At 36.7% G+C, this 23883-nt stretch overlaps 3 protein-coding genes across 8 annotated transcripts in view; 2 read left to right on the top strand and 1 right to left on the bottom strand.

Moving 5' to 3' along the window:
• Positions 1-355: 355 nt before the first annotated feature.
• On the bottom strand, positions 356-10935 carry lbh (LBH regulator of WNT signaling pathway). 3 transcript variants are annotated; one of them, XM_067385724.1, is made up of 3 exons: positions 10780-10935; positions 4056-4156; positions 356-1214 (listed from the first exon to the last, which is right to left on the bottom strand). In XM_067385724.1, the coding sequence occupies exons 2-3, from the start codon at positions 4131-4133 to the stop codon at positions 1011-1013; spliced, it is 282 nt and encodes a 93-aa protein (XP_067241825.1). In that variant the 5' UTR covers positions 4134-4156; positions 10780-10935; the 3' UTR covers positions 356-1010. The 3 variants fall into 3 exon arrangements, with proteins under 3 accessions (XP_067241825.1, XP_067241824.1, XP_067241823.1); XM_067385723.1 differs by lacking the exon at positions 10780-10935 and adding an exon at positions 4771-4979; XM_067385722.1 differs by lacking the exon at positions 10780-10935 and adding an exon at positions 4327-4557.
• Positions 10936-12476: 1541 nt separating this feature from the next.
• larp7 (La ribonucleoprotein 7, transcriptional regulator) lies at positions 12477-15291 on the top strand. The gene has a single exon (XM_067385081.1). It carries the CDS (start codon positions 12639-12641, stop codon positions 14238-14240), a length of 1602 nt encoding a protein of 533 aa, XP_067241182.1. The 5' UTR covers positions 12477-12638; the 3' UTR covers positions 14241-15291.
• Positions 15292-20991: 5700 nt separating this feature from the next.
• The window catches only part of zmp:0000000755 (phosphofurin acidic cluster sorting protein 2), a 51113-nt gene continuing 48221 nt past the window's right edge, over positions 20992-23883 (top strand). For 2 of the 4 annotated variants that reach the window (XM_067385710.1, XM_067385712.1), the window contains exon 1: positions 20992-21516. In XM_067385710.1, the coding sequence (XP_067241811.1) occupies positions 21290-21516 (227 nt within the window). In that variant the 5' untranslated portion in view covers positions 20992-21289. The remainder of the gene's footprint in view (positions 21517-23883) is intronic. The other 2 variants (XM_067385711.1, XM_067385713.1) reach the window with 2 other exon arrangements.

The following is a 23883-nucleotide window of genomic DNA, read 5'->3' as shown; positions in this document are numbered from 1 at the left end:
ACTTTGTGTTTGCTGTTTAAGGCAAGCGCGAGCTCCGGGGCGGGGGAGCACGAGCAATTAAAGGGGCAGCAGCCTGAATCGGCGCATAGTTAATGATGCCCCAAAATAGGCAGTTAAAAAAATTAATTAAAAAAAATCTATGGGGTATTTTGAGCTGAAACTTCACAGACACATTCAGGGGACACCTTAGACTTATATTACATCTTGTAAAAAAACGTTCTAGGGCACCTTTAAAACAATAATGATGCGCAATGATAAATAATTTAGAATAAACACAGCAATATTAAAAAAACAAAAACAAAAAAAAAAACAAGAGTTTTGATTTCATGGTGACTTTAAAACACAGAGAGGAAAGAGGCTCGGGAAACAATGGTTGGGAAAGCACTTTTGTTTATTTACAGCCTCTGTCAGTCACAGAGAGAAAGTGGCGTACATACAAAACAAGAGAAAACTCCCTGAGTCTTTACAGATGAAGAGCGACGAACAGACGGGAAGTGATCTGTGATCACAAACACTGACATCTATATATATATATATATATGTGCGCATACGAACACGGATACAAACACAGACAGATTTAAAATCCATAACACGAGACACAAGGGTCAGTTCTTCTGCGGTCAAATGATGATTTTCCTACAGATTTCCGTTGTATAAAGAGACACAGGGATGATGATGCAGACGGACACACTAAAGCCAAAGACTTCTTACCTGTAATTCATCTTGAACTGAGAATATTTACAGTAAAACTCACATGCCTTTGTATACAAACACCACGGGCATATGCTCTTATTTTGGAAGAAGATCTGTGTGTTATTCAGAGAAGCGTGTAAATGTCAGGAATGAGCAGGACAGACTCACACCATCGTCATCATCATCTCACAGCAGATAGTCAATGATCTTCTGACACACAACAGTGCGAGTGTCTCATCGTGTCAGATCGAAGTTCTGTGTGTTTTTGTGTGATGGAGCTATTCTACGTGCTGCTGTGTGAGACAGTCTGATCCTCTCTAATGCTGAGAGTTCTGCATCTGTCCGTTCTGCAGGTCTTCCTCCTCCTCTTCCTCCTCGTCCTCCTCGCTCACCAGGAACTCCTCGGGCGGCCAGCGCAGCTCTCCGCTCTCCACCTCGCCCTCCGTCGGCTCCACCACGATGGACGGCAGGCGGTCCTTCAGCTTGCAGCAGCGCTCGAAGTCGGACGGATCCGGAAAGATCTGAGAGGAGAAAGGTGGAGAACGTTCGGTGAAACTTCACTGTGTTTATCTTTCTTCCCCTGAAGTCCAGAAGACTCGTTTCGACTGAATTCTACGGTGTATTTTTAGCTCGGCATCATTCAGTGACATACATGGAAACCAATAACACCATCTGGGCAACAGGCCAGTGGAAAGAACATTAGACTGTGTGTGTGTGAATGATGAGAAAGAAAACTGATGAAAAGAAAAGGACAAACAGAGCCAGAGATGTTCTATAACAGGAGCCGAACCATGAGACCCTCGTCTGACCCCTCGATCCATAAACAACAGCAGAGCCTGAGACTGAAGCTTCAGACTAAAAATAACTGAACTCTGAACAATAACAGAGGAATAAGAACATCAGCCTGGCATTTTGAAGGGAGACGACATATTTCTATTGACCGTTCACATGAAATGATGTTCTTCCTCAGTGTTTCGGTCTTGTTTTCCAGTACGTATATCTAAACACTGTTAAGGATAAGAATAAACTTTATTTGTCCCCAAAGGATACATTTACTGGAGAAGCAAATTGACTGAAAATATTAAAGGGTAAGTTCACCCAAAAATGAAATTTCTGTCATTAATTGCTCACCCTCATGTCGTTCCACACCCATAAGACCTTAGTTCATCTTCAGAACACAAATTAAGATATTTTTGATAAAATCAGATTTTTTTTTTTTTTAAATCTCCCATAGAAAGCAAAGAAATTACCGTCATTCAAGGTCCAGAAAAGTAGTAAAGACATAATTAAAATAGTCAATGTGACTATAGTGGTTCAACCTTACTTTTGTGCACAAAAACAAAGAGTTTATTCAACAATTTGTTCTCTACCCTGTCATTCTCGTCGCTTCATGACTATTGACTATTTTAATGATGTCTTTACTACTTTTCTGGACCTTGAATGACGGTAATTTCTTTGCTTTCTATGAGAGAAAAAACTCTCGAATTCCATCAAAAATATCTTAATTTGTGTTCTGAACATGTACGAAGGTCTTACGGGTGTGGAACGACATGAGGGTGAGTAATTAATGACAGAAATTTCATTTTGGGTGAATTGATCCTTCGCAAAGACCCGCCCACCTTGGTTACTGTTGTTTTATCCGACAAGCCATGGCGCTGTCAGGTGAAAAATACATCGCGGAGCAAAGAGGACGCTGACAACACGTCGACAGACAAGACAGAGAAGGTTACTTATGATATTAAACAATGTCCTAGCTTTCAAATTGTGTAGAAATTCGAACAATAAAAAACGTTTTATGTCTCTTTAATGTGTCGTGACAGATCGCTGTAGCGCCTCAGCTCAAGCGGCTCTTGAACCGATCATCTCTTCCTACTAGTTAATTTATAGAATCAAATAAACATGAATGAACATCAGAAGGAATGTTGTTTCAAACGCGGAAAGATGTCAATACACACCATTTTTCAAGTTCAAGTCCACCGAGGTTAATCTTGTAACTCCTGACTACTTTGTCGGACAAATGGCGTATTCGGCGTTAAGACTGGTTAGATTGCCTGTCAATCAAACTCCCGGTGAAGGGTCAATTAACCCTTTAAGTCCTGTTTTCTGAAAAATGTGATGTGATCTGAACATGGACACTCATATTGGGTTTTTATCTCCAACAGCTCAGGGGAAATATTAAAGAGTCAGAACTGAAAGCAACTGGAAAACATCAACTGTACCAGAAAAGACATTGTGATAAACAGATGATATTTTATTCTTCAAATGATATACAGGGATTTATGATTTCTGCGATGCGGAAAATGCAGACGGACACGTGGAACCCAGTCAATAAAGTGAAATGTCGCGGTGGAACGTTGGAGCAAAACTAGTATTAAATATCGATCTGGACTAGTGTGTGTGAATTCATTTGCTTTCCACCGTTTTTGATACTAATAAGAAATTCTGAAAATATAAAACATTTCATGGGGCACTATGAAATTATTGTTAAAGAATTAATACATTCTTAAATTGTTATAGTGCCTATATTATGCTTTTTGGGATATTCCCTTTCATGTAGTGTGTAATAAAGCTGTTCTTGAATGTAAAATCTCTGAAAAGATCAGAGTTCAGATATATGTTTTTTTTGTTTTGTTTTTCTAAAAGAAAAGCGATTCTGAACTGCCTGTCATCAGTAATTCCAGTCTCACTTCCTGCTGAACATATGTAGGTTTGTAACTAATTTGCATAATGCCAGTCTATTGTCGTCATTGGCTGAACAATCCTTTGCCCCGCCCTCAAACACTGTAGTTGTAACTGAGACTGGAAGAGTTTGGTTCGTGTTGTCGAGAAGATGCTGTTTTCTGCTGCCAAAGCAAATCCACTTTGATGAGATTGATACGGTAAAACCGACGCCATCTTTACTGTTCGTATCACTTGTATCAAGGAAGAGTTGCAATTCAGATATGCTAATGAGTGTTTTGGTTTCCGACCAATTACAACAGATTGGGCCAGCTGACCAATCAGAAAGGCGGGGTTTAGAGAGACCGAATCCTTGAACGAACCGTTTCAGACACTGAGAAAAGAGCTGATGCTGCAATGGATATTATGAGAAAATTAAAGTGTTTTTGACCTTTGATGTATGTAAACCTGTTGTATGAGACTCCAAAACAACATTAGGAGCCTTTAAAAATAGCATTATAGGGGCACTTAAAAGATTTATGAATTCAAATGATTATACATCCTTTTTGTTTATTAAACCATTAATTCAGAAAAAGCAAATGTGGAAAAAACTAAACTGATTTGATAGGGCTGTATGTATGTTAACTCTTCAAGAGTTTTCTCAAACACATCTCACTGCAGACTCTATGTGGTTCAGACGTTACCTGGAAGGTGAGCCGGTCTTTGCTGGGACTGAGCCTCATGTCGTCCATCGGTGTGGCGCTGATCATCACGTCAGTCATCGCGGCACGCTTCAGACGCTGAGCTGCACACATACAAACACACAGAGAATTAGTCTCAAATCAAGATCAAAAGCATTGATTACATGTGAGCTGGACGTCGAGACTCGCAAAAACATTCTGTGGCTGCGCTTGTGAAACTACAGTAAAATGAGATGAGCTCAAACGAGTCTCCTGCAACAAGCACATTTCTCACCGCACAGGCGTTTGCACGGTAATCGCTTTCTGAGCAACAACATACAGGAAGCTCTTCATGAAGCGTCCTGAAGCGCAGCTTCACCGCAGTGGAAACCCCCAAAACACACCAACTCTTCTACATCTGAACCGTCCCTGACAAAAACATTAAAATAACATTTAAACAAACATTGCGTGACTGAACACACTGAGCCGATCCAAGCTCACTGCTCTTTCTACTTAAGGCAAGCTGAACTGGTGAAATTAAGTAAAGTGGGACGCCAAAAATTATTGAGATCCGCCCCCGTTCATAAGCTAAAATTTGAAGCACATTGCGTAACGGCTAACACGCTTAAAACAAGACGACGTCAGCTGCTTTATCCATCATGGATGGGATAATCCCAAAATCTCCCAGACAAAATCATCTGAATGAAAATGTCAACCTTGTCAACCTCACTTTACACACCTTTCATTTCACTAATGACCAATCACACAATGGAGAGCAGCGCTGATCTGATCCGTCATAGTGAAAGCGCAGTGGGTGTGTTTGAAGCTCTTGCAGAGACAGACACGCTGGAACTTTCCACTGGCTTCAGGTTCAAAGACATGCTGATCTGCTTCCAGCGCTGCAGGGATTCAGAGGTCAAAGGTCAGCTCACGGTGACTGAAGAGCCACCGCACTGCACACTCTGAGAAGAACAGGCTTTATATAGAAGCTTAAAGGCTTCTCACACTGGCTATTTAAACTCTCAGATGGAGGCCCGAGCAGGTGACATGATGTGCTCAAGCTTTCTGCTCATTGGATTTTCCACACTGTCCCAGATCAGTCCGCATTGATTTTGTGACCCGGCCTCCCAAGGCTGATGGGCTGATCTGTGTCACCATCTGACACAACACTAACACTGACAAAATCATTGATGTTCTTGAGTTTCTACATCATTAGGGTTTTTTTACAGCATCTATTCACTCTGTTGAATGTTTCTGAACCCAACCAAACTGAATACAGTTTCAATCACATGACCATATCAAAATCATAAGTGTGGTGTACTTTCAGCACTTGTTCCACGTCTCCACCACATTACACTTTCAAAATGACTGACACAAAACCAAACCAGAACCCATCAAACTAGCTCGCATGCATTAGAATCAATGATGCACCAATTCAATTCTCCAATAAAACCATTTATTATACATTTAAATGACTTCAGAGCATTTCATCAGAGCCAGCTCATAAAGACATGGCATTTGGGGTGTTTTTGTTTCGCTTTTCAAATCCTATAATAACAACCTGAGACTCAGCCGATGTCCTTGATACAAATAAACCTCATGCATGAACAAAACCAAATCTGACGCTTCATAAAGCCAAAGCAGTGCAATAAAAGATAAAGACGTGTCAACTTCATGACATAAACAGCTCTTGTGGAAACATTTCTAGTTCATTTAAAAATAAATAATGAACACGACACCACCTTTCATCATAAAAACAGCAGAAAGGAACGTCACTGAAGACAAGCGTGCCTTTAAAGGATTAGTTCACTTTCAAATGAAAATTACCCCAGGCTTTTTTCACCCTCAAGCCATATTAGGTGTATATGACTTTCTTCTTTCTGATGAACACAATCGGAGATATATATTAATGAATAACCAAGCTTTATAATGGCAGTGAGTGGGATCAACAAGTATGAGCTGAAGAAAGTGCTTCTATCAATCATAAACATATTCCACACGTTTCCAGGTTAATAAAGGCGTTCTGAAGCAAAACGATACATTTGTGTCAAAAAAATATCCATATTTAAGTTATGAAGTAAAATATGTAGCTTCCGCCAGACAGCCTTCCGTATTCAACTTACGAAAAAAAGGGAACCGGCGTTGAGTCAGTTATGCCTTTTCCGTAGTGTAAGCTTTTTGAACTGCGAGAGTTTTACACTTTCTTCGTAAGTTGAATATGGAAGGCGGTCTGGTGGAAGCTAGATATTTGACTTCATAACTTGTTAAATATGGATTTTTTTATTTTTTATTTTTTTACACAAACGCATCGCTTCGTTTCAGAAGGCCTTTATTAACCCCCCGGAGCCATGTGGAGTATGTTTACGATGGATGGATGGATTCACTTTCTTCAGCTTCATACTCATTGATCCCGTTCACTGCAATTATAAAGCTTGGATGCGTCAGGATACTTATTAATATATCTCTGATTGTGTTCATCAGAAAGAATAAAGTCATATACACCTAGGATGGATTGAGGGTGAGTAAGGGTGCGTTCACACTTGTAGTTCGGTTCGTTTGGTTCATTTGGTCCGGAAAAAAAAACATTTAGTCCTGGTCTGATTGGCGTTCAGATTGGCAATTTTATCACCGAACCAAAAGATACCGAACCTAAAGGCACAGGGATACATTCACAACGTGATTGGTCGGATTTTATGACATATTGCCTGTTTTGAGAAGGAACTTACTGAACATCCAAAACAATGCTGTGTGCTGAGATAAATGCGCTCGTTGTGTGTGTGTAGCCTGCATGTGATGGTATTTTGGCCAGTTGGGAACTCAGGAAGAGCTTATAAAATGTGTAAAGTAGTCAAAATAGCGGCGGGAATCCATCCGTCACACACACAAACGATCTGCTGCATGGAGACGCACGTCTGATGCCTGTGATGGGCAAACTCACGACTATGACAAGAAAAAACGACATGCGTGAGGATTCTGTCCTTTTTAGGGTCTCGTCTTCCTGTTTTCGGTTCGTTTACATGTCTTTGGTCCGTGTTGTGTTCATATATCATACCAGAGTTCGTTTGGAAGCAGACTGAGACCCATCTTTTCAGGTCCGCTTGTTTGGTGCACACCAGGTTTCGGATGGCAGCGTTCACATATGTTCAAATGAACCGCACTAACCAAGCAATCGCACCAGGGTTCGTTTTAACCGAACCAAACATGACAAGTGTGAACGCACCCTAAAGCTTGGGGTAATTTTTATTTGAAAGTGAACTAATCCTTTAACACTACAGCTACTGTATGTTTCCATCCACTTATGCACAAAATTGGAATATGTCATAAAACATTTGCAAATAAAGCAGTGTGTGTTCAAGAGAACAAAATTGTCACTTCTTGGGAAAATGGAACAAAATATCAGTAATAAAATGTAAGTTGCTGCAATCAGGCTCTTATTTGCCTCATCATAAATGAGTTGTGTCTCAGACAAAACGCAATAAACGCTGAGATATCGAAAGGGTTCTTTATGACTTTCTGTGAAAGTCTGAACAATAGAGGGAACTGGGAAATGAAGGAACAGCAAGTGTGAGAAATATCGTCCTTTAGAAAAGTGAGTACAATACAGTGTCTTGTTCAAACACAGAAAACTGAGCGAGGCATTATTGTGAGAGATAACAGTAGAACAATCAACAAGCAGAGAGATGGACAGACTGGAAACAGACAGGAGGGATGTGATGGTGAGAAAATTTTCCCACCACTTAAATTGGCATGTGACATCAACGGTAATACCGGTGTCACCGGGGCCTTAATTGCATTAAGCCTAACTGACAGACAGAGAGGCAGACTGGAGACAGACAGAGATGGACAGACAAGCAGGCAGGCAGACACACAGACAGAGAGACAGACAGACAGACAGTCAGTCAATCAGTCAGTCAGACAGGCGGAGAGACAGAGCTGAGTAGACGATGAAGGAGAGAGAAACACTCCAGCACTGCCAGTGATATTTCAGCGGGAAGAACGTGTAAACATCCTGCTCAGAGAAGAATAACAGAAGATCAGTCTAATAAAACACAAAGATCACAAGCAGAGGAAGTGGAGGAGAAGGATACGATTCAACCTCCTCCAGCGGAGCGCTGCTAAAATAATCCAGAGCCAGAAATAATGGAACAATCCCAGTAAAGATACAGAACAATGGGTCAACGGTTCATCAACACACCTTCACACGGAGACTCAGTTTGTGTTGCACTGTTTCAACAGCGAGTTTGGGTGAAAGAAATGAATACTTTTATTCGCATTAAACTGATCAAAACACATTTATAAAGTTACAAAAGTTATTTTTCTATTTCTGTTTGAACTTTCTATCCATCAAAGAATCGTGAAAAATAAAATGTATGATGGTTTATGCAAAAATATGAAGCAGCAAAACTGTTTTAATCATAAATGTTTCTTGAGCAGCAAATCATATGAGAATGATTTCTGAAGGATCATGTGACACTGAAGACTGCAGTAATGATGCTGAAAATTCAGCTTTGATCACAGGAATAAATTACACTTTACTATATATTCACATAGAAAACAGCTGTTTTACATTTGTAATAATATTTCTAGAGTAGGGCTGGGTAAAAAATATTGATTTCTCGATTTTAATCGATTCTCATTTTTAAGAACCGATATGGATTCTTAAATCCCAAGAATCGATCAGTCTAGTCTGTTTTCAGTTGATGAATGAGCAGAATATATAAATCGCAATAATCTTTATGCTTTGTTACTTTTGATATGAAGCAAAGTCTCAGATTTCAAATGACGTCCATCTTATTATAAGATTCAGAACATAAATACCGTTTTAGCAGCACCGAGCGCATGTGAACATCTTCTCCTCAGCTTTAATACCAGTTGCAGCATGAAATACACATGCATGAACATCTGAAGGTATGTTAAAATGTACAGTACAACTTACCGAAATCCATATCATGTCTCGTGTAATCGCTCAATCAGTGTTTCAACCTCGGAAAGACTCAATAAAACAGCTTGTAAACAATGTCACCTCAGAAAAACATATTCAGTGACCATAAACTCATTAGTCAGCTAGAAAAGTGAAGTCTAGAAAGATAAAAATAGCTATGCACCGTTACATATTCATTATAATTTTTAATGTTCTTCAAAATTTAATGCATGTTTGAATAAATCAGTTATGACAGCCATGATTTAAATGTTTATATTTAAAAAAAAAACGAATTGGAGTAGAAATATGATTGTAATTCTAAACTTTATTTATAAAAAAAACATCATTGAGTGTAGGGCTGTTAATTATATATACATAATAATTACACACAGTACACCCACATATATTATGCAAACTCAAACTTTTATTTTGTATGCGATTAATCACAATTAATTGTTTGATAGCCCTAAATTGAGTGTAATTTAAGTGTTTGTATATAAAGAAGTTAATTTAACCTTCAATATTATTATAGTAGTACCAACTGACTCCCATGTGTAGTTTACAACATTAGTTGAGAGATTTTTTCCTCTAGAAAATTTGCCATGTACTGTAACTGAAATACTACATTCAAAATAATTGATATCAAATCCAAATCTAAATCGTAATCGAATCAAATCGAATTGCAAATTGTTTCAATACCCAGCCCTATTCTAGAGTACAAAGATATGGTGCAGACAGATCATCATTAACCTCAAAAAGGTGACAGGATTTATTTTCCACCAAGCTGAGCCAAAGGCCTGATGCCAAATGTCGAGACGAGGACACAGAGTGACAGACGGAAGCTCTGAGAGCCTGGACACACCGAACGAGTGCATTACCCAGAGTGCATCTGTTCAACGGCTCCTCTTTAATGCAGAGTTTAGAGGTTTGGCAGAGGACTGCGTAAGATCAATCATCACTGAACGAATGTCTACAATAAACAGTTGCTAGGGCGTTGCCAAGGCTATTACTCTCTGAACTGATGACACTTCGGTTTATGACTGACAGAAGAGCGCTTGCACAATGATGCTGAACTTTACAACATTAACTCTGTTATTTACCTGCTACAATCTGTGGAACAAAGCTGACTCGACTCTTAGTTATCATTTCATTGGGGTCAAACACTGAAACGACAAGCATTTAAAGAACAATAAGGTGTGCATTTCTGAGAAACTGCCCTCATTTTCAGAATTAATGAGTGTTGATATGCAACATAAGGTTAGATCACAGATGACTAGACACAATGAACAACTAAAGCACTAATGATCTTCTAATCAAAAACAGACTGAGAGGAGCAGAATGTGTCTGTGTTTGAGTTATAATGAGCTGGAGCCGTGAATCAAAGAGAGTGAACCTCTAGAAAACAGGTTTTGTCATTTCACAGATGGAAACATTCATTTGTGTGTGTGTGTGTGTGTGTGTGTGTGTGTGTGTGTGTGTGTGTGTGTGTGTGTCGATACAGGCGGAAATGTGCACGAGCTGAAAGCGATTCTCGTGACCTTTTATTGGACTGATTCTTCAGACGAATGAAGAAGTGACTCAAATGGACCATTCGGTGCTGAGGATGTTGAAAGCATTGCTTTAACTCTGAGTATTAAACAATCTAGCATAGATATGGACACTAGCTAGTGCACTCGATCACATGGTGCAGTTGGAGATTCGTCAAAGGGCATTAGTGTCACAGACACAGCTGTCAAAAACATAAACTACACAACAATACAAAACTACAACATGTCAGTAAAGGAAATACATCAGTTTGAGCTAATGAGAGGATGTTGAGGATCTTACCAGTAACAGACCCGCGAGTTCATCCGCTGATCCGCACGCACGCGTTTAGTCCAGAGCCGAACTGTCGATCGATCTACAGAAAACGAGCGTCAGACACGCGTTTCATCAGCGGCGCGATCATGTTATCTCACATCAGCGGCTGCATGCGGGCTTTTATAGAGGAGGCGTGGCTGGCCGCGGTAGCCACGCCCACACAAGACAGCGGTCCTCAAATTCCTCAATGAAAATAAATTCGTCAATGGGGATTCAGAGGAAAAGAGTGAAGAAGAGCAAAGACCAGCGATGTTCGTAGAGGGGCGCTGTTTGTATACTAAATAAATAAATAATTAGCCTATTTGTGGTCCAGTGTATTTATAAGTAATTTCCATCCCGCTTTTCGGTTTAATGATTCATTCTAAACACTGTTAGAGGGTTTACACTGTATTAAAAAATACATTTAAAATTAAATTAGAGTTTAAACTTTTTTTAATATTAACAAAAAATAATACAAATTTACAAATGTGTGGCCAATTTGGGTAAAAAATCACAACCTACATTTTTATTATTTTTTGTTAAGTTTATGAAAAAGTAATTTAAAGTTGAATTCTGTCTGAAATGTTCAGAGCAATCAAGAATACTGATTTTAGTTCAAATTCTGAAAAATGATGAGGTTTCTGTCACAAAAAGTGCCCATTTCAGTCTTTAGTAAAGCAAAAGTGTGAGATTTTATGTAACTTTTATATTTGCAATTACTGAATTAGTGTGAGGGACATCTGATTAATAGGAAAATGTTTATTTTATCACAAATACATTTTATAATAATATTCAGAGAGCTCCCATAGTGTCCATAACTTAAAATAATGACCAATAATAATTGTGATTTGATGCCTGAGATGGGAAAATATGTTTTTCTGGAAGTTAAATATGTCATTAATGTTGTGGGGTGTTCAGAAAAGTAATACATTTTGGTAAAAAATCTAAAAACTTGTAAGTCCAAATCATACCGTTTTTAAAAAAAATACATTTGTGGATAAAAAATTTTGCTAACAAAAGTAAGGTATTAATCAAAAAAACTTTTTTTACAATCTTCTTGTTTCCATATTTAATATCTATAAAGGACAGGTTCAAATCAACCACATTTCCCTCTTTTAACCATAATTGCACTTTTTCCCAGAAGACACTTATAATATATATATATATATAAATAAAGATTAAATACAGTGGATAAAATAAAACATTATAACAAATTATATTTTTCCAATAAATCTAACAAAATTCCAGCTTTTTTATTTTTTGTTTTTGACAAGGTTTTTGAGTATGGTCTCAAATAATTCTTAAATACTTAAAGTAAGATAAGATACCAACTAAAGTAAGATATTAATCAAATAAACTTTTTTTTTAACATCTTCTTCATAGTTTCCATATTTAATATCTATAAAGGACAGGTTCAAGTCAACCACATTTCCCTCTTTTAACCATAATTGCACTTTTTCCCAGAAGACACTAGAATATTTGCAAACAAAAAAAACTTTTTAAACTTTTTTTTCCAATATGCTTCTTTTTTTTATATCATATTAACAAATGTACATACAAAATAGGCATTGAACAAACAATATTAATTAAAGTTTTAAACAAGACGTTTTGAACAAGAACGAAACGTCATTGTCCTGAACCAATCAACGTTAAGTGGCGAGTCCGACGTCAGCGGGCGCGTCGACGTCTTCTTTATGCGACACGAAGTGGGAACTCTGTGCGTTTGGAACCGATCTTTTAACGATGACCTACTATCAAACATGCAAGAAAGCTTCAACGTTGTAGATTTGACCGTGTTTGTGTAAGTAAAAACAGTTTAGAAGTCGGTAAAGCTTATTATTTTCAATATGATAGACACAGAGATTCCCTCAGGAGGACATGCAGACTGTGCAAACCTCAGCGAGAAGAAAGAAAGCGAGAAAAAGAAGAGATCTCGTGTGAAACAACTGCTGGCTGATGTGAAGAAGCAGGTTGAGTTCTGGTTTAGTGATGTGAACCTTCACAAGGACAAATTCCTGAAAAATATGATCGAACAGTCACGTGATGGATATATTGACATTTCTGTGTTGACATCGTTCAATCGAATGAAAAAAATGACTACGGATGTCAAATTGATAGCCAGAGCTCTTGCAAATTCAGCAGTAGTAGAGGTAAATCTTGAGGGAACTCATGTACGACGAAAGGACCCTCTTGGTGGAAGCCCAAAAGATGTGGACAGCCGCACAGTTTATGTGGAGCTCTTGCCAAAGACAGTCACTCACGTTTGGCTCGAGCGAGTGTTTAGCAAGTGTGGAAATGTGGTTTATGTTAGTATCCCCAGGTACAAGACCACAGGAGACCCCAAAGGGTTTGCGTTTGTGGAGTTTGAGACGGAAGAACAAGCGCAGAATGCTATTGAGATGCTGAACAATCCTCCGGAAGATGCTCCGAGGAAGCCAGGACTCTTCCCTAAGACCCATAACAGAAAGCCTATCCCGTTTGATGCTGTGCTGATGAAAGATGATGAAGAGGATGGCAAGAAAAAAAGATCTCGAAACGGCGGTGCTGCTGAAGAAATGGAAGTAAATAAGACAGACGGAGAAGGAGCGTCCGAGACAAATGAGCTGAAGACGCAGTTGCCAATGGAAAACCCTGTCACAAGCAAGAATGCTGAGAAGAAAAGACGAAGATCCTGCAGTTTTGATGCATCAGCTGGAGAAGGACAAGATGAGGTGCCATCCAAAATGAGAAAAGTCGAAAAGGAGGGGGAGATGAAAGTTTTGTCATCTGAGAGCAAGATTGAAGAACAGTTAGACGCAGAGAAGAAAGATGATTCGGTTTTGAAGGCCAAGAGGAAGAGAAAGAAGAAGCTCAAGGAGAGATTGAAAATAGGCGAAGAGGTCATCCCGCTTCGAGTCCTCTCAAAAAAAGAGTGGTTGGACCTGAAGCAGGAGTACCTGACGTTGCAGAAGCACTGCATGGCCCATCTGAAGCAGTCAGTCTCTCAGATCAACCAGAAGACTAAAGAGAATAACAGCAATGCTTCAGTTAAGAAAGAGCCGTCTTCTGGCCCCAAGTTTGAGAGTGGAGTCATCGTCAAGATTAGCTCTAACCAGCCCCTGCCGTGCAAGAGGAGCATCAAGGATTTGCTGTCTGAGGCGTCCGCTGTGGCTTATGTTGACATTCTCGATGGAGATGTGGAGGGTCACGTTCGCTTCAAGAGCCCTGAAGATGCGCAGGCGGTCATCACAGCCCGATCGGAGTTTCAGAAGAAGCACAACTGGAACCTTGAACTGCTCTCGGGTGACCATGAGCAGAGGTACTGGCAGAAGATTCTGGTGGACCGACAAGCAAAGCTGAACAGTCCTAGAGAAAAAAAGTGTGGGAGAGAAAAGCTCATTTCTAAAGCTGAGAAAATCATCATCACTCGGACCAAGGAGGCAAGCAAGCACATCTTCTTTGATGAATAATAATGCTATTTCAGATGACCTAGCCAATGAAAATTCTTGAAATGTTATGTTGTTATTGTTCGAATGAGTTTCATATCGGAATGAAGATGACTGGCATATCCACCGTTATTTTTATGTTGACAGACATACATTTCTGATGTTTTGCGTTTTTGCTTGAGATATTGAAGTTGTTCACAGATCTGGTTTGGAGTCTAGTATGCAGATTGTAAAATGTAGTGCGTCATCTTTTCTGAATGAAACAAGCAGGGTTACATATATTTTGATGGCTCCAAAATCAGTTGCATATGTTGGCTTTTTGAAAATAAAATTTATATTTTAAATTTAAACTTTATTTTACTATTTGTCTTGTGATTTTGTTGTTAATAGGGTTGTATATTTTTGTATACTTGTCGATAAACCTTATAAAAAAATAAAAAGCTGCTGCAGACATGCATTTTAACTTAAAAAGTAGGCCTAACCTATTCCTTTTTTTATTTTATTATTATTTTTACATTTAAACGCATGCACAATCGAATTTCTAATCGTGATTACGGATGCCACAATTAAGTAATAGTTCAAAGACGCAATTACAAAAAAATGTCCACTTACATTATTCTGCGTGCTTAAGATGTTTGTTGTTTTTTTTACTGGTTATCTTAAGGTTTTTTTTTTGCATTGTTTTAATTTTAGTTTTAGTATACCATGCATATATTTTTTTTATTTAAAGAAACCAAACCACTGTGTAGTTTAAATTTGAGGCTTAATGCTATAGAAAAGCAATACAAGGTATAAAGCTATTCAAAACATCATTTAATGTAAATTGAAATTAATAATCACAATTACAATTTCCAGGGAATAATCAACAATTTTTGTCATAATCGTAATATGAGTCATTCCATGAAACCGGTACGAGTCCCTCTGACCTTTTTCAGTGTATTTTATCTATTGGGTCACCAAAATATATTTTTAAAAGCTTTTTGTATTCATTGAAATGTCTTCTTTAATAATGTTTTAAAACATGACATACATTTTATATTCATATAAGAAATTATTTAGTTTTTTTCAGTTGACACCACCTATTTTGTCATGTCCCTCATGGCCTTCTATGAAAGTGTACTTGGGATATGAATAATAAAATGAGAAAAAAGTCCATTCATTTTGCCATTCCCATCTGTGCTTTTTTGCTGGTAATGTTTTTTTTTTTCTTAGTTAATTCATGATTATTCATTAAAATCACATTTAGCTCTGTACCTCAGTAACCCCTTAACCCCATTACACAAACCATCCTCCCCCTATAAAAATAATGAACTGATACTTATGTGACATCATTAATAGGAAGTGACATCATAGAAGTCTTCTGAACAACATTGTGAGTAGACACAGGCAAGTTACCACCCTCTTTAATAATTATAACTAAATTATGTGGTGAAATTGTGTTTGTCAAGCTTAACGACTCAACCCTGTTACATCGATTAAAGATAGAAAACTATTACTTGTGAAAATTATCTTTGTTATTTCAACATTATTAATATCGTGCATATTATGCACTCTCCATTTATTCACTAGATTTAGAGCAGTGGCCAATTTGAGCAAAAAATCACAACCTACATTTTTTTTTTTGTTAAGTTTATGAAAAAGTAATTTAAAGTTAGTTGAACTCTGTCTGAAATGTTGAGCAATCAAGAATACTGATTTTAGGTCACATTCTGAAAAATGATGAGGTTTCTGTCACAAAAAGTGCCAATTTCAAGCTTCAGTATAGAAAAAGTGTGAGATTTTATGTAACTTTTATATTTGCAATTACTGAATTAGTGTTCAGAGGGACATCTGATTAATAGGAAAATGTTGATTTTAGCACAAATACATTTTATAATAATATTCAGAGAGCTCCCATAGTGTCCATAACTTAAAATAATGACCTATAATAATAGGGATTTGATGCCTGAAATGGGAAAATCTGTTTTTCTGGAAGTTAAATATGTCATTAATGTTGTGGGGTGTTCAGAAAAGTAATACATTTTGGTAAAAAATCTAAAAACGTCTAAAATCTAGTACCGGTTTTGTGGAATGACTCAATTTATTTTTAAATTATTTGTTTCTTTTCCATCCCATAATACAACAATATGTAATTTCCACCAGCTGTACAACTGCATGTAGGCTACCTTCCTTCATCTTAATCGTTTTTTCATTTTCCATCATATTAGGACTCAAATAACACATTCAATTTCATATATATATTTTTTTCTTTTCAAAAGTCATGTTGGTTTTATTTTTCCCTTCAATGTTTTGTCTATCATGGAAACTCAGCGTTTTCCCTCACAGTCTCTTCATATTGTCAAAGAAAAACAAATAAATGCTTTTAAATTGTCTTTTAAAATAGTTGATTAATTTAGTATTTTATTTGTTTTGTTTAAATACGTTTTAAAACATGGAACCGTTTTAAATGTTATTTAAATGTTTTAAATAGCCTATTATGTGCAATCTTGTATGTTTGCGTCGACAGCGCCACCTCTTGGCTGTCAAGTGAAAGTTGAATTCTGTTTATCGTTAGTTGCCTCCATGAACATTAAAAGAGACCAGATAGACAAAAACAGTTGGAATATATCACTTGATAACATATAGAGTAGACACTGGCTAACAGAAAACAAACACTTGAACAAGGCGGGTGTATAAATGGGTAGAAAGCATATCTGTGGATTGAGTGTGTCAACATGAGAAATTAGAGGACCTTAGCGATAAAACAGAGCTGTATGTATTACATTATGAAAAGCAGATGATGAACCTGATGGTTTTAGCAGCAGGAGGGTTATTAAATCAATAGATCATAGGCAAATGAGAAAGTGCTGCGGGCATGTGTCACAGTCATGTTCAGTTTGCCTTAGTTTTTATGGACTTTCAGTTTGTTTTCCTTAATCACATGTTCTACTTTCCCGAATCCCGCCACTATCTGTCACCATGGACACTACAGCCTAGGTGAGCAGACGAAACTTCTTTTTAAAACATTAAAAATCGTACTTATCCCAAACGATACATACATATTTAGATTAATTGTAATCAGTAACTGATTCCAAATTACATGACAAAATTTGTAATCAGTAATATAGCTAATCTCTTAAATTACAAATTTTTGGTAACGTAATCTGACTACTTTTGGATTACATTTAGATTACTTTTGTGCTAACCCTTATTTGATGTCACATATATTGTATACAATAATCTTGTACTATTTTGACAGATACAAAGAAAAAATATATTCCAAAAAATATATTCTATTCACCAACAAGAGCCTCAACAGATTCTTTTTCAAGTCTTCAAAATACTAACACTAATGCACCTGTTAGTGTTTGCTGATAGCAACACTGAATAAAACAAAATCACAGAAAACAGCAACATTACAAAATATTGAAAAACATTGAAAAAAATATTGAAAAACAGCAACATTACAAATATTGAAAAACATGAAATTCACAGTAAAATCACAGCTACATCAAATATTTAAAAAAATACTGTATTGTTATTTTTATTATTACTAATTATTGTATTGCCAAAGTATGTTGGAAATGAACATTTATTAATGTTCAATGAATAATTATTAAACAATAAACATTTGTTAAATTGCTTATTAATAAATTTATATTAATAAACTATTAAACTATTAAATTTATATTAATAAAATATTAAAGTTTATTAATAAACATTCACCTTTTGTCTATTATTGTTGTCTCTAATTGCATCTAGTTTTTAATTTCCCAACTATTTTGGGTTCATTTTAAGCTAGCCATATAGCAATTTTTAAACAATAGTTGGTTTAAATAAAACTACCCAGCAGGTTGGGCAAACATTTAACCCAACCGCTGGGTTAAAACAACCCAATCGCTGGGTTTGTCCATTTTCAACCCAAGTTGGGTTGTTTTTAACCCAGCATTTTTTAGAGTGTAGGAAAATCAATGAATTGTGAACAATTTAATGCCATTGCATAAATATGTAATCATGTAATCCATAAAAAAGTAACTGTAGTCTGATTACGAGTATTTTAAAAAGTAGTTTACTCTATTTACAAGTACTTGATTTTTTAAAACTGATAACGTAATCCGTTACTACCCAGCTCTGTATATATATAAAAAAGTAAAAACAGTAATATTGTGAAATATTATTACAATTTAAAATAACTGTTTTCTATTTATTCCTTTGATCAAAGCTGAATTTTCCTTCAGAAATCATTCTAATATGCTGACTGGAGTAATGATGCTGAAAATTCAGCTTTGATCACAGGAATAAATTACATTTTACTATATATTCACATAGAAAACAGTAATTTTAAATTGTAATAATATTTCACAATATTACTGTTTTTACTGTATTTTTAATTAAATAAATGCAAACTTCTTTAAAAAACATTAAAAATCTTACTGATCCCAAACTTTTGAATGATAGTAACACAAGTTTGTTTGTGATATGAAACCAATTTAAAGGGTTAGTTGACCCCAAAATGAAAATTCTGTCATTAGACTTTCATTCATCTTCAGAACACAAGTTATTTTTAATGATATCTGAGCGCTTTCTGTCCCTCCATTGACAGACACAAATACTACTTTCAAGGCCCAGAAAGGTAAAGACATCATTAAAGTGATCCATGTGACTCCAGGGGTTTAACCTCTTTTTTTATTAAGCATTGTGAGTATATTCCATCCCTTAACAATAATTTACCACTTTATTTACAAAATATTCATCTCCAAAACATTTTCACAAGAGCATCACAGCGCATGTGTGTGTTGTTGACATGAGCAGATGTTGTTACATGAACATGCATTTGAGATTAATATTTCATTAAAATATCTTCATTTGTGTTCTGAAGATGAATGAAAGTCTTACGGGTTTGAACTACTTTTCAATTTTGGTTGAACTCTTTAAGTCTGATGATTTTATGACCTGCTGTCTGATTCTCATCTGTGATCCAGACTCTCCACTAGATGGAGCTTCAATCAAGTGTGTGTGTGTGTGTGTGTGTGTGTGTGTGTGTGTGTGTGTGTGTGTGTGTGTGTGTGTGTGTGTGTGTCAACAACTGAACATTTTTGTTGCGTTAATAAGTATATTAATAGTGTCAACAGAGAACAGAAAAAACACCAAAATCCATCATACATCAAGTGCAGAACCGAATACATGATGTCATGCCACGTCTGACCTCATCTACTGTTGATGACATCACGTCATTAGAAGGTTTAAAAGCTTACAAACAAATACAAAGAGGATTTACCAAGTGCATATATGATTAAATATTCAAAACAGCTGAAAGAAGAAAAAATAAAACAAATGAATTATCAGAGGAATAAAACTAAACTAAATTATTATGCCATATTCTACAAATATATTTGACTTTTTGGTTTCCTACAGCCTTAATATACTTGTAGGCCTAATGCATAACCTCAGCTTTGTGGTTGTTGGGTTTATTTTTATCTCATTTCTGTTTGTGAAAATGGACAAACCCAGTGAATGTGTTGTTTTAACTTAATTGCAGTTTTATTTAACTTAAAAATGTCTGTATTGCTTGCTTAAAATGAACCAAAAGTATGTTGGAAATAAACATTTATTAATATGTTTAATAAATTAACATTTATTAATAAGTTTAATAAATTATAATTAAACAATACACATTTATTGAATTGCTTATTTATAAATGCTTACCTTTTGATTATTATTGTTGCCTCTTGTAATTATATTATTTTGGGTTCATATAGTAATTTTTAAACAATAGTTGGGCAAACATTTAACCCAACCAATTGATGTAAATAAATTATCATTAAATATAACTAAAACAAAGATTATGTTATTTGGAAAGTATACTAAACCTCAAGTAGAATTGAAAATTGCTAATATTAGAAAGAGTCTGAAAATAAATAAATTAAAATAATAATAATAAAATAATAATACAAATCTCCTGGAAACCACATAAAACACATTGATGCAAAACTAGTAAAGACTATATTAAATAAAGCGAGATATATTCTGGATAATAAATCATTGTAGATTCTGTATAATACACTCATAGTGCCATCCTTCAGTTATTGTGTGGAAATCTGGGGAAATACCTACAAAACCAACCTACAGTCATTATGCACATTACAAAAGAAAGCAATCATCATAAATAATGTAGGATATCTGGAACATACAAATTCACTATTTTCGAAATCAGATGCACTATTGACCTGGTTAAATTTAAGACGGCACAAGTCATATTTAAAGCAAGAAATAATTTACTTCCGGAAAATTTACAAAAAATGTTTATGGAGAGGCAGGGTGGGTATAATTTGAGAGATGAATTAAACTTTAAAAAGCTCAACATAAGAACAACTCTAAAAAGTATGTGCATCACTATATATGGGGTGAGGTTGTGGAATAATCTGGAGCAGGTGTTTAAATATTGTACAAATTTAAACAATTGAAAAAGTTGTATAAAAACGAGTGAATGTGAGGGTGGGTTAAAAGATTGATCGTATTAAGACCAAAGGGTGATGGGTCGTTTGGTATAAAAGGTAAAATTTGGTTTGAGTTTTTAAAAAAAAGGTTTATTTGTTATTGTGCTATGAATATATAGTGTGTATAGAAAAATATTTAATATATATTGGAATTTTGAATGGTTGTATAAGGGGTGGGTAAATAAGTTTTTGCTTCATTCCGCTGCTTTTCGGACACATGTAATTAATTGATGATTATTCGTAGATATTGTTTTTTTTTTATGTATGTGGTAACACAATTATTGTATTTTCATATTTTATTTTTTATTGGTTGTTGTTTGAAAAAAAAAAGATTTTTTAGAGTGTATTAATAAACTATTACTATAATAATACTATTAAGAAATAATATTAAATATATTATTATTATTTATGTGTATTGAGGTCAGATGATGATGCAGCGCCGCCTGTAGGTCACACTGCGCGCGTCTGTAGAAGCTCCGCCTCAGAGATTCATCTGCTCCGGTGAATCAGATTCCCGTTCAGAGAGTCGCAGCGCCGCATCAGCTCTATTCGATCCGCGGTCAGAGCAGTGGATGCGCGAGCGGAGCGGCTGAAGTGATGATGGCGGCAGCGCTGGAGAGAGGAGGGCTTCGGGCCGCCTTCCTGAACCCGTCCAGCGGCGGCGGCGGAGCGGCTCCCACTGCAGCGGCGGCGGCGGGCGGAGCAGCGGCGGCTTCAGCGTCCGGCACGGTGCTGTGCGGCTCGGGCTCCAGCTCCATGCCCGTGCCCATGAACCTCTTCGCCACCTGGGAGATCGACCGCTCCTCTCCGAGCTGCGTGCCCCGGTAAGTGTGTGTGTGAACTGTTTGTTTGTTGATGTCCTGCATCATTGCTGGTCGCTGTTAATGATGTGACTGAAGTTTGACACAATGACATCATGTTTACCACAGCACACTGTAATAGTATTGGTAATATTAATAATAATATGTTGTTGCAGTGATTTGTCAGAGCGACGGTACAGTGCTTTTAACACATATGCTACTGGAGATCATATTTGTGCATCATATTTAAATGCTACAGTGAACTTTAAAGTGATAGTGCAGCCAAAAATCATAATTTTGTCATCATTTGTCATCTTTTCATATGGAAGCAATTTCTGCCACATAAAAAAAATAACCATACTTTGGTAAATCTTAATTATGACACACTAAGTCATACTAAATTATGACATAAAAACTCATAATTATGAGATTAAGAAGTTGAAATCATGACTTTTAATACCATAATTTTGACTTTTTATGCCATAAGTATGATTTTTAAATCATAATTTCTACTTATATGTCATAATTTCGACTTAAGATTCATAATTAAGATTTACCAAAGCATGATTATTTTTCAGATGGTGGCAGAAATGATCTTTCACACCCTCATCGTTCAAAGCTGCGACTCAAGAAGAATGTGTTTTTTTTCCTATAGGTTCAAAATATCTTGTTTTGTGTCCGACAGGAGTGAATGTATTTTTGGTTGAACTATCCCTAGAGAAGATCACAGTTTAAGGTGCTTTAGTTAGCGTTGTGTGGTTTGTTTGTGCACATCAGTTTGTGTTTGTGTGCAAGTCTTGTTATGAAGAGCTTCTCACGCCTTTGATGAATTCTGAAGCAATCACCATCAAACACTTCACACTTCACACACTCCTGCAGCTCCAGACTTTATCAGTTTAACGGGAAAAGACTTGAATCTTTCACATGAGGTGCTTTGCATAAAAGCGTCTGCTAATGTGTTTGAGCTGTTTCTGGATCAGCATCACTGGATTATTTCAGTTCTGATGTTTTCACTTTCCTCTTGTATCCGACATTCACTTTGGGGAATTCCAGAATGCTTTCACACCCCCATCATAATATGTTTTCTGGGAAGTCCGTGATGTTCCTTCACCCTGACGTGGAGTTTCTCCCGTTGATGAAGAGCAGGCTGTGTGTGAGACGCTTCCTGCTCTACCCATCATTCTTGTGTGTTTGTGTTTCTTTCTGAAAGTTTAATCGGCCGCCGTCTTCAGAGAAACACGTGCTCCGTCCGCTCTGGAAGCTTCTCTGCTTTTAGTTTCTCGGGCTGCTGCTGCTGCTGAGGTCAGAAAACACTGAGAATGATGGATTATAAAGCCTGTGAGTGCAAGAGCAGAAACTGACGGACGGATGCAGTGTTAGAGCTCCAGATGTGTGCAGTGGAGCCGCTCCATTCATCAGCTCTGACCCAGATGTGTTCCAGCACTCTGACCGTAGATTAATCCTTGTGTGTGTGTGTGTGTGTGTGTGTGTGTGTGCGTTTTCATGATTTATGAGGACACAAATTTGTATAATGACATGAGTATTACACTGGTATTACGACGTAACCATGAAATATGAGGACATTTCATGTGTCCTGATATTTAAAATAGCTTTAAAAACATACTAAACAATGTTTTATTAAAATTGTAAAAATGCAGACAGTTTCCTGTGATGGGGAGGTTTAGGTGTAGAGTTGGTGTAGAGGGAGAAAATGTACAGTTTGTACGGTATAAAAACCATTACGTCTGTGGAGAGTCCTCACTTTGATAGCAAAACAAACCTGTGTGTGTGTTTGTGTGAGTGTGTGTGTTTGAGTGAGTGTTTAAGTGAGTGTGTGTGTTGTGAGTGAGTGTTTAAGTGAGTGTGTGTGTTTGTGTGAGTGTTTGAGTGAGTGTGTGTGTTTGAGTGAGTGTTTAAGTGAGTGTGTGTGTTGTGAGTGAGTGTTTAAGTGAGTGTGTGTGTTTGTGTGAGTGTTTAAGTGAGTGTGTGTGTTTGTGTGAGTGTTTGAGTGAGTGTTTAAGTGAGTGTGTGTGTTTGTGTGAGTGTTTGAGTGAGTGTGTGTGTTTGAGTGAGTGTTTAAGTGAGTGTGTGTGTTTGTGTGAGTGTTTGAGTGAGTGTTTAAGTGAGTGTGTGTGTTTGTGTGAGTGTTTGAGTGAGTGTTTAAGTGAGTGTGTGTGTTTGTGTGAGTGTTTGAGTGAGTGTGTGTGTTTGAGTGAGTGTTTAAGTGAGTGTGTGTGTTGTGAGTGAGTGTTTAAGTGAGTGTGTGTGTTTGTGTGAGTGTTTAAGTGAGTGTGTGTGTTTGTGTGAGTGTTTGAGTGAGTGTTTAAGTGAGTGTGTGTGTTTGTGTGAGTGTTTGAGTGAGTGTTTAAGTGAGTGTGTGTGTTTGAGTGA

The sequence above is a fragment of the Chanodichthys erythropterus genome, chromosome 5, assembly GCF_024489055.1.
Source record: "Chanodichthys erythropterus isolate Z2021 chromosome 5, ASM2448905v1, whole genome shotgun sequence".
Classification (NCBI taxonomy): Eukaryota; Metazoa; Chordata; class Actinopteri; order Cypriniformes; family Xenocyprididae; genus Chanodichthys; species Chanodichthys erythropterus.
This window is presented reverse-complemented; position numbering and strand designations above follow the sequence as displayed.